Source organism: Pteropus medius, unplaced genomic scaffold (assembly GCF_902729225.1).
Source record: "Pteropus medius unplaced genomic scaffold, Ma_sr-lr_union100, whole genome shotgun sequence".
Classification (NCBI taxonomy): Eukaryota; Metazoa; Chordata; class Mammalia; order Chiroptera; family Pteropodidae; genus Pteropus; species Pteropus medius.
Genome location: NW_024349801.1, coordinates 27,926,969 through 27,943,193, shown reverse-complemented (window position 1 = coordinate 27,943,193; position 16,225 = coordinate 27,926,969). Strand labels below are relative to the sequence as shown.

The 16,225-nt window shown below is 51.3% G+C and overlaps 1 protein-coding gene across 15 annotated transcripts in view; it reads right to left on the bottom strand.

The window, feature by feature from the left end:
* The window catches only part of WNK2 (WNK lysine deficient protein kinase 2), a 106,411-nt gene that overhangs the window by 61,367 nt on the left and 28,819 nt on the right, over positions 1-16,225 (bottom strand). For 14 of the 15 annotated variants that reach the window (XM_039888467.1, XM_039888470.1, XM_039888473.1 and 11 more), the window contains exons 3-7: positions 12,195-12,367; positions 11,769-11,989; positions 10,065-10,222; positions 7,496-7,584; positions 5,666-5,885 (exon numbers count right to left, since the gene is read on the bottom strand). In XM_039888467.1, the coding sequence (XP_039744401.1) occupies positions 5,666-5,885; positions 7,496-7,584; positions 10,065-10,222; positions 11,769-11,989; positions 12,195-12,367 (861 nt within the window). The remainder of the gene's footprint in view (positions 1-5,665; positions 5,886-7,495; positions 7,585-10,064; positions 10,223-11,768; positions 11,990-12,194; positions 12,368-16,225) is intronic. The other variant, XM_039888474.1, reaches the window with a different exon arrangement.

Sequence of the window (16,225 nt, the reverse complement as noted above, 5' to 3'; positions counted from 1 at the left end):
TGCCTGCACTCCCACCTCCCGCTCTTGTGGTCTCTGCTAAAAGTTACCTCTTCTGGGCCCCTCGCCCCTGTCTTTCAGGGACATTCTCATCCTTCCATAAAGATGGATGTGTCCTTCGAGCCATTGACTAAATCCACGAGAGTGACCATCTGAACATGCACTGGCCCAGCTCCTGAGACACTGACAACACAGCAGGTGCTCTTAACATGGGCTGAGTAACAAAAAGGAAAGGGGGTACCCTAATCTGCCTCCCACCCCAGAGCAGCCCGACAGCTGTGTCCTGGAAGCATCCTAGAGCCCCACACTAAGGCTGCCTGAGGGTGGGAAATCAGTCCTGGCTAAATCTGTGTGCTCAGGGACAGGGACAGGGATCCATAGCCCACACTGTCCTCAGCATTCTCTGAGAAGTCATGGAGGCCAGGGAAAGAGGCACATTCTGTAACTTGAGATCAGGAAGGTGTGTACCATGCCTGGCAAGATTCTGAACCTGATTTGCCCAACAGAGCATTTGAGGGAATTTGTAAAGGAGCCGAGGCTCCCCAGGAAACATCACAGCTCTCTCCAAGGATAACCGTGGCCAAACCACAAAATAGAGGAGGCCAGAGGCTTCTGTGACCATAGGATCCCCACATGGAAAGGGAAAAAACTAGAGAAGGAACCTTGCAGTGGTCAGGATTTGTGTAAACTCACAATTTTCAATGCACGACAGACAAATACACGCAAATGGTGACATGAGCATATGTGCATATGGCAACAACGTACAAAACAGGTGTGTTTCTGAACCAACCACTGAACAGGCCTGGGGCAACCATGACCAACAGCACATGCAGCACTGGAACTCGGACACCGAGAGAACAGGATCCCCAAGAAACAGCAGGTTCAGGTCAATAGGGACAGAACGAGGGGGACTGGACATCTCCTTGTGCCAGAAAGTGAGGACATGCTTAGAGAATGACAGACAAACAGGAAGACAAGGGAGCCAGCACCCAGGGCCAATCCCTGGCCAAATCTGACATTCTGAGCCTCAAAATACACAGTGACAACATAATGTTTAAAGGACATGTCCACAAATGCACACAAGAAGAACGCAAGTGATCTGTCGTGGCAGGAGGAATGGGTGTCCCTGCTAGTATGAAGTTACAAGGTCGGGATGGGGTAGTGCGGGTTGCGGACACACACATATGTGCATTCTCTGTCTCTGTTCCTCCCTCTTGCTCTCTCTGTCTCTCCCTGCCCCTCTTGCTACCTGTCTTCGTGTCTGTATCACTCTCTGAGTCTCTCTTTCTTATTTTGTCTCAGTCTGTCTGTCTCAATCTGTTTCTACTTCTGTCTCTCTTGCTCTGTCTTTTTCAGTCTCAGTCTCTGTCTCTCCCTGTCTCTTTCCATTTGTCTCTCTCAGTATCTCTCTGTCTCTCAGCCTGTGTCTCAGTCTCTGTTTCTCAGTATCCATGTCTATTTCTGTCTCAATATCTCTATCTCTATCATCTGTCTCTTTATGTCTCTCCCTCCTATGGATGGATCACTTGCTCACATGATGCCACATCATGAGTGGCCCTGAGGGACAACCCACCTGGCTAGAAACTAAGTCTCCCACCAGCAGCCTGCTGAGTGAGCCCTGATCAGCCCTACCAGCCCAGGCCAGCCCTGGCCACACTTCATGTAGGGCCCTGATCCCAAAGTGCCTGCTAAGCCACTGCTAAATTCCTGACCTCAGAGACTGGGGGAGACTGTGTGTGTACATACAGTATGGGGTTGGGTCGCTTTTGCACAGTGATAGGTAACTCATCAATGGAGCACACAACCTACTGAATAAATCCAAACCATGAGTCCATAGAGAGTAATAAATGGAAAATTTGGTAAAACCGAGACATTCGCAAAGTTCCAAAGTAACTCCCAACAAAAGTTATTAATTATGACTGCATTTGGAGAACCCTGGCAATACCCCTCAACCATGTGATTACGGGAAGCATCCTTGGTGGGCTAGTCTGTGCCCAGCATTCCTGCAGACGCACAGATGGACTGAGAGGAAGTTGAGCAAGGTGGCAGGGCTGCACCCTTCATGGGAAGACTGCTGAAGATAGACTCAATCTTGATCGGCACTCTGGCCATGAAGGCGTCACTGGACAATTGAGGGCCCTGAGTGGGGCCAGGATGCTCTCCAGTTCTGACCGCCCAAGCAGCTGTGTAGGAAAGTTCTCGTCTGTGGGAAGCAGACACAGTATATTCGGGTTCATGGGGTATCAGACTGCTGCCATGTCATCTCGAACGGTTCTTTGTCACACATTTTCAACTTTTCTGTAAGTTTGCGACTACTTCAAAAACTCATTTCAGAAGATGACTGGCAGAATGAACCATGCTGACTCAAGGCTCTGCCAGGCTCAACCCAGAAAGGCAGAGGTATGAGCAGGGCCACTCATGTAGCCAGGGCAAGAGTAAGCAGCTGAGCTTGGGGTCAGCACCACCAGCCGCCCAGCAGGGCCCATGTGGCAACCTGATCAGAGGCCACTGAAAATAAGGTGCCCCACAGACATTCCTGCCTGCTGCTTCTATTTTTTGTCCATGACCCATTTTTCTTTCTGTCTCTGTCTTCACAGACACAATCCCCACCCCCAACTCCCAGCAACCCTCCAAGGTGTTTCTTCTATTTTTTCCCAAACAGGGAAGAATTTAGCCACCTTCTATGCCACAGTGGAATGTCCCATTATCTGGAAGCTATGAAGACAGAAGGAAGGGCTGGCACCTCGGACTCAAGAACCCCCTGGGCTGGGCCCCAACTCCCCTAACCTCCCCTGGATGTCTGTACCAACATATCAGAGCTAGCCCAGGTCCCAGAAAACCCACCCTTCCCTCAGCCCCGAGAGCATCATCATTCTGACCCATGCCAGCATGTGTTCCCCACCCTCAACTACAGGACCTGCTGGGAGGAGACTTCAGATGTGGATTAGAGGGAGAAAAGAAAGCTGTCCCATCTACCTTCCTCTCACCCTCTGGAGGCCTCATCAGGTTCTGGAACAACTTCCACACCTAACACTCAATGATCTTGGCTGTTAAAAACAAGGCAGCCCAGACACCATTCCACGACCTAGGCCCATGGTACAGTGACACCTCTCTCTTCTGAGTTTCCTTGAGAAATTATCAGCCGTTTATGATAACTGACCCTGTTTCATTCATGGCTGCCTCTGTTACTTTGTTTTGAAGAAGTATGTGTGTTGAATTAAAGCTGTGGGTAAGTGACTGCCCTGAAGAGCAGCCAGGGGCAGTGAGCCTCCTCAGGGTCCAGGCACCTGGCCTAGTGATGGCCCAGGAAAGGCCCAGGGACTGCTATCAGGACCCACAGAGAAGGAGGGCCCCAGACTGTAGTGGGTGGGGAGGTCAGAGCTGCAGGACCCAGCACTAACCACAAGGCCCAGCCAGGAGCCAGAAGCAGTGGCCAGTGAGTGGCGCTCACACAGGATAAAGACCCTGTTGAGGGACTACGGCCACTTTCAGCTCATCACAGGCAGCTCTCCAAAGCACTGGACTCCTTCTGCTTCCCAAGCAGAGTGGTAAGGACATGTTTTATTTTTATCCTTTAACTGAACATAGTGATGTGCCTTCTTCTGCAATGGCTACTGCACTGCATGGAGGATGTTCCACATGAAAAGACACTTTTGAAAGAGATGGAGGAAGGGGGAAGGCAGCAAAAGAGGGGAGGATGAGACACTGGGCCCTGGGGCCTCCACTGTGAACTGGCGGAGACACCACCTGCCCTCCAGTTCAGCAAAGTGCCAGGACTTGTGAGGATGAGCCTGGGGTAGGATAGGGGGTTACTCTGCTACAGGAAAAGCTGGGCATTTTAGGTTGAGATGAGTCCTCTAGGGAGGGTGGGCAGGTCTCAGGAAAGTGACTGGATATGAGAACCCTGAGCCAGAGGAGGATACTGATCTGTTGAGGCACGGATAGTGCTGATAAGCACCACCACGTGGAATCTCACTGTGACAGCGCCTGTTGTCCTCCTTTCATTGGCTCCCACTGAATTCCGAGTCCCTTCTGGGGCAGGAAGGTTCTCCTGGCGCCCTCACAGCCACAGAGCAGGCGCAATGCTCACAGGGGATGGGAGCGCTGCTCTCCACTTGTGTTTCCTGAACTGCTGGCACTAGCCCTTACCTCAGCAGCCCGGAGAGACATAACCAACTCGAGGCCGCCCCAGGGACCCATCTCATTTCCACAGGGTGCCGACCCCCTTCTCCTGCTACCTGGTCAGCATGCACTGCTAGCCAGGTCCCCCAGCCCCAAAGGTCCCTCCAGGACACTCTGCACACAACCTGTACTCCAGAACCTTAGCTAACAGGCTACTGGCCTGCACATCACCTCGCTCATTACTTACGTTTGTGCTTTAAATTTCAGCCAAAAGCAGGAAGGGACCATGGTATCACAGCATAAAGAGAAATGGCAGTGCTACACTCACAGGACCACCATGCTCAATAAACACATAGTAATTCAACAGCACACCACGCAAGATCATCAGAAAATCCTCCCAGAAGCATGGAGCTAAACAACCATTAAATTCACTTACAGCAGATGTGCCTGCTTCTGGGCCCAGGGATGTGACCAGCAGCTTGGAAGGTGTGCGGTGGTCCTGACCAGGGTTCTAAGCCATCAGTAGGAACATCTAGCCCACTCACACATGCCAGATGAATCAGGGGCACAGGCCACTGTCCAGTGGAAGGCCGTACCCTAACTGGCTTGCTCCATCTCACACTGACCTGCTGCTCTACCCACACCAAACCCCGTGGTCCATACCCTTCACCCACCATATGTCTGGGCCCTGCTGAACCCACTGACTGACTCTTAGTCTATGGCTCCCACACCTCATATGGGATGGCTAGCCTCAGCTTCTGCATCTGACACGGGCCTAGAGAAGCAGGGGTGGATGTGCTACCCACAGGAGCCTGCACAGGTAGGTAGCCTCCCTCCACTTCTTTCAGCTCACCCTCCAGCACCATGGTCCACTTCCTACTGTTAACACCCACCCAGGTCCAAGGAGTCTAGCTGTGAAGAATCCATCGGTCATACCCTTGTGACTTATGTACATTTTTGACAGATGTACCATATTCATTAAAGGGTTCATTTAAAAAAAGGAAAGGGGAGTGTACTTTCTATGGTTATGACAGGTGCAGCCAAGCACCTGCTCTTCTGCAATGAACATGCTGATTTTTACTTTTGCTCAGTTTTTCCAGTAAAAATGAGTGTCTCATTAATTTCTCTTGTACATCTTTTCTCCCTCTGCTACACTGAGTATCTCCTACACTCCTACACCTGCTGGGCTCTGTGGGCCCCTCAGAAACAAAATGAAACCAAAATCCAAACTCAAAGGCCCACATTTATGCAAAGTCGGCAAGAATCTGGTCAAAACAGGGTCTTTCCTGATATACCAGTCCCTGGGACCCTCTCTGCATGGTTTCTGAGCAGAGAGCCTACATTTGTGCATCTGGGGGGTTCTGACTTATGTTGTCCTTTACAGACACACTCAATGAACAGTCCTCATTCTAAACTGCCCTCTCACCAAGGACCACATACCCCTTCTGACTTTGATCCAATCTTTGGAAACCACAGGCTTTCAAGGTGTGTGCCAGGATTTGCCTTGGCCTACCCACTACCCACCGTCAAGTAAGCTTCATATTACCATCTCCTGTGCCACATCATCTGGTGTCTCCCTCTCCAAGTCAAAGGTGAACTCTATGGCCCCGTTGTCCTTGGGCTTGCCCTTCAGTTTCTTGGGGTCCTCAACCCAGAGCCGCAGGGCAATGGTGGACTTCCTGCCATGGTCTTCCTCAGCCAGCTCCACCCTCACACCCGTGTCCTCCGCAAAGAAGGCATGGCTGAGCAAGTCCTTGATCTCGTACCTGAGGAGAGGGAAAATGAGAGGCACACCTGCTGGGGGGACCCTGGACACGGGTGCTGAGCCGCGACCCACCCAGCCCCCTCTAGATTGTGACTGTACTACCTGCTGAGCAGGCTGTGCCCTCCAGGGGGCACTCTACAGCTTACATGTGCATTCCCTAACTCCCAGAAAAGGAAAGGAAAATTAGTCCTGGACAAACCTCACTGGGTAGTAGTTAGGACTCTTTTCTGATTATAAAAAAAAAAAAAAAAAAAAACATGCCCACAGTAAAAGACTCAGAGAATCTAGGAAAGAATTTTAAACTGAGCTCACCAGCCCCTCAGCAGGCCTGGGTTCTGCCATACAGACCCAGGCCTGCTGAGGGGCTGGTGAGCTCAGTCATCACAAAGATACCTGGCTGCAGGTAAGACTGAACTGGACCTGGAAGTGTCTATAAGCCCATTTTCAGGGGGTTTTCAGAAGGCTCCTAGGGACAGGAAGGTGCGGCTACATGAGTGTTGCCATGGTAACCACTCTGGCCCCAAAGCCTCATCCCAAATACTAGTTTAGTTCCTGTCCTGGCACGAATGGATCCATGCACTGTCCCAGGCCTAGCTTCCTCCCAGGGTCAAATCTGTGGTCACCATGGGCTGCAAGCTCCAGTAGCCCATCCCCTGTGGACAGTTACTTTAAATGAAAGGGGGACAACCAGGTGAGGAAACCCTCAGTGAGGTCGACAAATGCTATCAGGTCCCTGGGCTCTCTGTAGGTCCTGGTCTGGGAGGTGGTCTCACAGGATCTGCTCTGATGGTTCTTTGGCTCTACATGGTTGCTCCTATACTTTTATTATATGGGTTACATCTAACAATTTTTTAAATTTTTTTCTTAAAAAATGAAACCTGTAGGGCAGGAAAGAAGGCCCAGGGATCAGGACAGGGCCCCTGCCTGAGTAATGATGGCTATGGAAAAGAAAAGTGATCAATGCTGAGGACAGTGATTAGGGTGGCCATGTGTGGGTATGTCGGGGCCAGAAGGGCACATGAAGGGGCAAGGAAGAGGTAGGGCGAGAGGAAGAGGAAGAATGGGGAGAGTGGGGGATGGGCTGGAGAGGAGGGGCAGGGGGAAGAAGCAAGTAGGAGGGAGGGAAGGGAGAAGAGGCAGGGAAGCTCAAAACATAAGCTCAGTTTCCTGGCTGACCAGCTGAGGAGGTGGGGGCTGGTTTTGGTGGTATCTCTGACTTGAACATGATAACCTGCAGTGGGGAATGGGGAAGGTCAGATATAGGTGAAGGGACTATGCAGCCTGGAGCTGAGGACGAAATGAATCAGGGAGCCTGGGCATAGGAGTGTCCTGCAGGCTTTGGGGGAATAGATGTGCCCACCAAGGACAACACAGAGAAAAAGCAACAAGGGGCAGAGCAAGGCCCCAGGAGCCTCCTTGCTCCAGAATGATCCCCAAAGTCAGGAAGCATGTTCCAGGGGCTGCCCACTGACAGCCTGGTAGGCTTGCTGGTACCCAGGACAGGACACCCGAGCCTGAAGCAGCCTGTCTATCTCTTGAAGCTCTTTGCGGGCCAGCTGAACCGACTTCAGCAGGAGAAACACCCCAGACCCAGCACTGCCGGGAACTCACCTCTCTTCCTTGTTTTTGCAGATACACTCCCCAATAATCTCCTTGATTTCTGGATCGTGCACTTTCTCAAAGCTGGCTGGCTTGATGCCCTGAAGATGGATGAGCAAAATCACCTGACACAGAACTGGCGTCTTCAAGGTGTCTACTTCTTGCATACTGCACACTAACCGCCTCAGGAGAAAAGGCAGGAAGCACAGAGGCTTGGGGGATAGGTTGGCTGTAGCAGGGAGGTCTGGGGAAGACAGACTAGGGGATGCTCCCTCACTCTGCTGTACAGAGGAGGAGGGTGGGGCAGAGTGGATCTGTTCGAAGCCCTACCTGGCAAGCCGGGGCCTCCAACGTCACCTGGAGGGTCTCAGAGGCTAGAAGAGAAACTGTTCCAACAGCTCGGCCCTTCTTACCACATCTCTACTCAAGAATGCTAGGAGCACTATCTGATCACTGTTGTTGGTCAAGGGCCACCAGAGATTGGCCCCACTGTGGCCACAGCAGGGTTGACTTCCAAGGCCTGGCTGCTCAAAGGTTTTGCAAACAGTCCGTGCCATGCAGTTCTGCCATTCAGTTCCATGGCCATGAGTCAGACCAGAGGACTTTCAGGTGCCAGGGTGTGGCCAAGCATCCACACTGACCAGAGACCCAACAGGTGCCAGTGAAGGGCGGCCACTGCTCAGCCATCTGGCTATTGTATGGGGGAAGCAGAACCAGCAAACTGAAGGGATTCCAGAAGCAGGAGTCAGATCACAGTTTATTTGTAATCTACTGGGAGAGGGAGGTTTTTAAACATTTTAAACACACTGAGGGTTCAACCGTCATCTTCTTTTAGCAAAACTCCACCTTCAAAGGCCTGTCCTGATTTCTTTTTTCATGTACAGAATAGGAAGCATACATTTTCCCACAATGAGGGATGGCAGGAAGATGGAGGCCCATCCACAGCCCGGGGACAGACTAGAAGTACAGGATCCACAGCGACTCCCACAAATTGAGGTGTGGCCCCCTGTACCCACCAAACCCCTGATTCCTGGGACCCATGCCTGTAACCAACAGGGGTCGTACTGTGCCCAATATGCAGGGAAGTTTGCAGCAGGCAGAACCCTGGGACTTAGAAGTGGCTGAGGGTTTCCCCTTGCTAATGAGACCCCAGGGCCTTTCTACTGAAGCCAACAGAAGAAGAGGTTTAATTATGCCAGGAGGAAAGGCGAAGATTCCTATGGGGTTGGTGGTCTGAGAAACTATGAACACACTGTCATTTAAATCTCTGAAAGACTAAGGACCTCAAAGCTGGTGAAGAATGTGCCAGAGGAACAAGGTACCATTCTGAAGGGGCTCAGAAACATGGAGTCAGGGCAGCTGAAAGCCAACGGCGCAGTGACCCCACCAGACTCTGGGGCAGGGACATGTGTCGGAGGCTGACCCAGCATGTGAGAGCACAGTGAGGGGCCAGCAGGAACACAAGGATGTCACTGAACGAAGGATCAGGGAACACGCTCCCATCTGGTTTCCTCGGGAAGGCAGGGTGGGGCTGAGCTTTGCTTTGCCCAAACCAACACAGGCAACACAGGACCTTGGGACCTGGGTGTGCTCTGTTTCCTGGGGCCTAAACAGGGCAGTGGAGCTGCTGGGAGCACCATGGTGGCTGAGGAGCATGTGCCAAGGGGGCTCAGTCCCTGTCTCCCTTAGGCCAGCAGATAAACGAGAACAATGGTCTTCGGGCTGCTCCTCCTGCACCCCGGCACTGGCACCTCCAAGGCCTGCAAGTGAAGCCCTGAGCTTCCTCAGGTCCCCCCACCCACCAGAGAACAGTGTCCACAACTCTATCCTGCCAGCACCACTAGGAGCTACACATCTAACTGTGGGCCTCTGACCCGCACTCACAAGTGCCACCAGCTCGAAGCCTCAGTGGCACACAGGAGGGGCTCAGAGCAAACAAGTTACTGTTAACTCAGAATTAAGAATCAAAGGAGATGAGCAATGACCTTCAGGGAGGAGGGCAGGACGAGGGTGGCAAGAACCAGGCCCCTTGTGCAGAAGCAGTGAGGGTGTACCAGGGTCTGGGGTAACAAAGCCAACCCTTGGGAGCCATGTGGTCAAGTGCTGTGGGCGGAGAAGGACAGTGATGAACTAGAGCCCAGAAAAGCCACAGTCCAGCTATCCTGCCTTGGATACTCCCTTGGATACTTCCCAACCAGGCAGGACAGCCGCAAAGGGAGGACAGGATGATCTGTCCAATTAAATCCTGGGGACATACTGGAAGACAGAAAAGCCAGTGGCCCTCAGAGTGGCCAAGAAAAGAGGTTCCAAGGACAGGCAGCCTGGGCACCTGGCGGGGGCCCCAGCTCTGCAGCACTGTGAGGCCCTGACCATCACCTCCAGGCACCACCCCCAGCACCTATGTTATTACTACTGTTGTGTGGGTTCTACTAATACCTAAGAGACCTGAGCAACCACCCCCTGTCTCCTCATCTGTGAAATGGCCTAGTCCCTTTCCTCACACAGCTGTTAGGAGGATTTCATGAAGGCACACAGAGTCCAGCTGGGACACACAGGCCAATGCAGTGGCCAGGGGACTCACACAGGTGACCTTCCTGTAGATCTGGGCGGCGTTCTGGCACTCCGAGTAGGGGTACTCCGAGGTGGCCATCTCCAACATGCACATCCCGAAGGCGTAGACATCCACCGACTCGTCATAGTGCTCCTCGTACATCTCAGGTGCCATGAACTCAGGAGTACCTGGGCCCAGGAACAACAGATGCAGGGTTGGTTGTCATAAGCCTGAGAGCACCCTGGGCCCCTCAGAGCCCCCACGCCTCCTCCCCCATCCACATGCCATGCCATCGGTCCTGAAATCCTGATTCAAACAGAAGTACTCTGCAGACAAAAGTTCTGGAAAATTCCTCCTGCGCCCTCCTAAGTCTGGGTTGGATCAGTCCACAGAGCTGGGAGACTATTACTTCCTAGAAACTGGGTCTATGCCCAAAAAGGCTGAAGGTGCCTTTCATCGGGAAGGCAGAACTCCAGCCAGCACACCCTCCCAGCACAGGCCCAGATAGCCCAGAGCAGACAAAAACTTGTGATCATAACAGAGCTGCTTAAATTGCAAAAACCCAGAAAGGCCCAAATATCCCCAGACACACCACACAGCAGAGTGTCAGGCATCACGCACAATGATCTGAGGGTGGCTGGGCAGGTGCCATTTACTTGGCAAATAATTCAGAGGTTTAAGGTAGGAACTACTCACACATTCAAATCACGAAAGATTTTAAAATAATGTTCACTCTGAATTTTTAAGGACATGAAGACTTACAATGGACTGAGTAAAATAAACAAAATATACACTGCATGTACATGCTGACCTCACCTATACAAAACCACAAGCACAGACCAAAATGACTCGTCTGGCAGATGGGGTTATGGCTGATTTTCTTCTTTAGTTACACTGGTCTGGGTTTTTTAATTTTTCTGTAATAAACTTCTACTTTAAAAATCACACAATCCTTTTATAAAAATAGGTCTGAGTATCAGTCAAGCTGAATGTAAAGAAAAGGGGCATCTACTTCAATGAGACTGCTTTTAACTTCTCTGTTGACTTTGGAAGATTTTCAAAATGTCCCAGTTTTTTAAAACAGCAGATGCAAAATAGCATGAACTAACTATTGTGTTAAAAAGCACATGGTGGGGTCATCAAAATGTTTACACGGCTATCTCTGGGATGGCTTTCGGAGCCACACCTGGAGCCATCGGACCCTACGGCTTGATGTGTCAGACACCATATATAGCCACCCTACAGCCCCTCCAAGCGCTCTCTTTGCAAAGCCAGGAAGAGCCCCTGCCTAGGACCTGGACCTGGTGGACACATAGCGCCCACTATATGCCAGGACCCCAAATGGAGCCAGCATACAGGACACCAGACGTACCATCTCTACTATGAAAGGCAGCTACAAACTAGGTAGCTTCTCAAAGGAAGACAAGATACACAGAGGCAAAAATGTACAGTAAACCAGCATCCACAGGGAATCCCTCAGCCCCCAGGGCCCACGCACAGACCCAAGGCTTGCTCACTCCAGCACAAACACCCCTGGGAGCCTTCCATGGGCCCCACAGCCTGGGTGTCACCTTGACACCTGCCAAGGCCAGCTCCAGCGTCGCCATCCACAGAATCCCCACATCCCTCTGTCACCTCCTTCCTGCTCCTGAGTACCCAGATATTCACAGGCACCAGCCATCAGGGCCACGGCTTAGCTCAGGGGCCCAAGGGGCAGTACAAAGGCGGGCTTACCTATCACACTCTTAGCAAAGGATGCTCTCTTGAGGGTGGCCAGGCCCAAGTCGCCAATCTTCACAGAGCCAGTGGGACCGGTGATGAAGATGTTGTCACACTTGAGGTCCCGGTGGATGATGGGGGGCGTTCTGGTGTGCAGGAACAGCAGCCCCTTCAGGATCTGCCGGCACCAGCTGCGCAGCACCTTAGGCTTCATCACCTTGAACCGCTTCAGGTACCTGCAGGAGCGCAGCTCACCAGCTACTCATGTGGGGAAGGGTTTCCCACTGCTGGGGGCCATGTACTTATCACCCAAACAGAGACACTTATAAGGGAAGAGTGCTGGCCACATACCAACTAGGATCGCCCAAGCCATCATGAGCCCTGCACCCTGGGCCAAGCCCACCCTGAGGCCCCGACCAGTGAGCCAGGAGGCACGCTCACGTCTTCAGTGTCCCTGAGGTCATCAGCTCGGTAACCAGCACGATGCACCGCTTCCCCTTGGCACTGGACTCCCAGAAGTCGTAAAAGCGCACAATATTGGGGTGCTGCAGACCCTTTAGCATCTCGGCCTCCTCCTTGAACCGCTGTCGCTCCAGCTTGGTGAGCTTCCGGTCCTAGAGAGACACACACGGCTGAGAGGGATACCGCCATGCTCTCCCACAGAGCCAGGTAATCCTGGACAGGGCCAGCCAGGCTGCCTCCTTTTGCTCAGGGAGTACAACGGAGGGGGAGGACCAACCTGGAGGAGTCCCACACTGCACAAGGAGCTCATCAAAAAGGTCTCCAGGAGCCAGAGACACCTCGAAAACCACTGCAACGCTCACGTACTTTTCTAAAAACATCAAAGGCCTTGCGACCTATACATCCACTGATGGAGTATGGTTAAAACAAAGAATTTATACACAACTTTGAGGATGCATTCATGAACACAGCAGATAAGAACCAGAAAACCAGGAGAGAGATCAGAGGCAAGAGCAGTGAATGAAGACCAGAGTCCCAGCCAAGCCCACGACAGTGCTAGAAGACATGGCACACAAATCTCCTGGGCCTGGGGCCACCTGTGCCCAACACCCTCAGCACATCTGAACACCCTCTAACACCCCAACCCATAGGCTGCAGTGTCTCCCCACCACCCTCATCTGCCACCACCCATGCCCTCACCTTGTCCGCCCCAGCAGCCTGGATCTTGGCCTTTCCATTCCTAAAACCCACCCATAGATTCTCAAAACAGAGCACTCAGAACAAACCGCAAGCACTCTGCTACTTCCAATTTCATCTCACAGATGATCCTCACTTCCAAAGGCCCCAAGTGCAGCCTTCTCCTCCTGCCTGAGCACATGACCCCCAGTGTCACCTCTGTCCTAGTCCAACAGGCCACACAGCCCACAGAATACACACCTGGCCCTCCCACCAGGAGAACTCCCAGAGAAACATAAAAACAACTGAACATGGAAGGGGGAGCTTCGAGGAGTTCCAGGAAGACAGAAGAGGTGCATTTGGACAGATGGAGAGAAATCAAAGCTGAAATGAAACAGGCCGAGTCCCCCGGGGTCCTTCAGAAACACTCCGAAGGACATAAAGCCAGACCCCAACCAATCCAGGGAGGAGAGGGGGGTGGTCCTGGGATCATGATCAGTCATGTGGTTAAGGAATTCTGTCCCAAGTGGCACTATACCCATTTAGGTGCTCTCCTTCCCGCCAGCTCCAACCCCCTCCAAATCCTTGTCAGTCTCTCCATGCAAAAGTGGGAACAGACGGCATGATCACCAACAGAGCAAAAAAAATGCCAGGAGAAACCCTCAGAATGGCTGATCCCAGAAAAACAAATAATTCAGGGACAAAGTCCACTTCAAAAACATCTAGTTCATGTCCTCATATGGACCCAAGAGGCTGGCACACATAAATAAGACCAACTTTATACTTAAAAAGTAACAATCAAGAAAAACCTCTTGCAAATTAAAGCTCGATGTTTTAAAAATAAGATATCCCATAATCTAATGAAACATTAAGCACAAAAAGTCTATGTTGAATGTAGATAATAACATGGAAACATGTTCCATTCATCAAAAATGATGATTTATTTAAGAAAATAAAAGTCAAGCCACCAACTGGGAAATATTATTCCCAATACATGTATTTGACATGGGACTCAGATCCTGAATAAAGATGAACTCCTGTAACTCGATAATAAAAAAAGACTATATGTCACAAAAGAAGAGGCAGAAATGGCCAATAAGCACATGAAAGCATACCCCGAGTCACCAGGAAAACGCCAATTACAACCACAAGATCTCACTCACACCCACCAGCAGGGTAAAATAAAAAGGATCTTTCCAACCACTGGACAGCAGGGAAGCTAAACCCTCCATACACGAGGCTGTTGGAAGTGCATGTGGCACAAGCCTTGGAGAAGCCTCAGCATGTTCACACCCAGCTCTAGGCCCAGATACTCCCTGCCGGGTACCCACCAAAGACAGACAACCAAAGAAGACAAGTATATGGGGTTCAGAGCAGATCCACTCACAAACCCCAAACTCCAGAAAAGGCAAAATTAATGAGTGGGATTGAAACTACTACAGTGCTTGCTCTAGGTTGGGGGAGGTGCACAAGCTGAGAATCTAGGAGGCAACAGCGATGCTCTACATGTAACAGAAGACTTGGTTACATCAGCATGTACATCTTCTTGTATACTTATGTGTTTCTTTGTATGTCAGTTATTGCTCAATTTTTCAAACATTAAAAAAAAAGTGAAAACATCCGAAAACCAAATGTGAGAAATAAAAGAGAAACATCAAGAGACATGAAAGAATCAGCTGGAAGACTAATAACATGTAACTGGAGTTCCAAGAAGAAAGAAGATATCAGGAAGGAGAAAGACAGTGGGATAGAATTTCCCTGAGCTGAAGGCAGAACTATTCAGAATAAAAGCCTGTGCCCCAGCCAGGTCAGAGTAAATGAAAAATGATCCACCACCAGACCAGTTCCAATAAAATTCGGACTCCTGAGGGCCGAGAGCAAGCCCACCAAGGAGCTTGGGGCAGTTGTGTCTCCTGGGCAACCCTGACTGCAGTGCAGCTGGTGGGGCAGCCCCCTCAAAGTGCTGCCTCTGACCTGGAACTCTATACCCAGCCAAACAGATGTCGAACCTGCGGCCCCAGGACTGATTCTCAGACACTAGAGAACTCGAAGGTGACTCCCAGGCACCCCAGGTGAAACAGTCACTGGAAGGAGTGTTTCTGAACAACACAGCACAACACAGCAGAGGGAATGCAGCAAGCCCTGCCTGCTGCTGAACTTGGCCACACTGAGTAAAGGAAGCCAGGCTGTGGGATGTCCCCTGCACTGCTCCTTGCCAGGCAGCTAGCTTTGGGAAATGACATTTCAGTTCCAATTCCCTTCCAAAGGTCCGGTCACTGATTCTAGAGAAAACTCAGAGAATCACTTACAGTATAAATTGTTTTAGCCAGCATTTCAACATCAACCAACAGCAAAGTAAAAGATTTCACTGTAGTCAGAGCAAAAGGTTCATGTTATAAACAAATAACAACTGAGAGAGGAAGAAAGTGCCCTGTATATGCTTCAGTCTGATTTTCTGTGACAGATACGGGCTAATGGCGACAAAGACACAGGTCTTCATGACAGTAGCTCTTGGAGCTGGGCTTGGGGGATGGGGGGTGGACCGACCTTATTTTATGTTCTAAGCCACCAGGCTATTTTTAACTAGGTGACACACTGCTTGATCATTTAAAAGGTCAGTTGTGTGTCTTCAGAGCACTGCCCAGAGCCCGCCTGCAGCGTGCTGCCTGGCATCCCCTTGCAGAGCTGGCCTAAGTCCTTATCATTGTTCGTTGATTGCTGGTCAGCCCCATGAGATCGGCAACTCTATGGAGGCAGAGCCACCCCAGCAACTGGCCATCATCACTGCTTGTGGGATGAATTCATTACCTGACATGCTGGGACAGCTGGAAGTCATCAACCAGGACAGGAAGAAAGTTCCTGATCTCCGTAGGACCCTCAAGTCCTGCCAGTCGGGTTGTTCTTGAGGTACAGTACTGGGAGGCTGGGCTACAGATGCTCACACGCAGACAGGGAGGGCAGGTCACTTAGCCCAGCCTCCCTGCCACCAAGCCCTAGTGCTGCCTGAATTAGTGGCTCCTGCTCTCCCAGAGATAGTGAAGGCTGATCAGATTACAAAGAATAAAGCATTTTGGACAAAGCTGGCTCTTGTCTCCTACAGGAAAAAGGCCCAGCCAGTCTCAAAAGTCACCCTCAGAGTAGGGACAGTGAGGTGAGACAGGGTGCTTGGGTCAGACAGCCAAAGCGGTCAGAGGAGGATAGCCCTGGATCTGAAAGCCCTCTCTCGCATGACTCAGGAGTCATCATCTCTGCCCTAACAGCCCCATCAGGGAGAGCTGAAGTCCTCAGACCCAGAAGGCCACCCTCCTGCTCTCGGTGTAGTTCTACAGCCATCT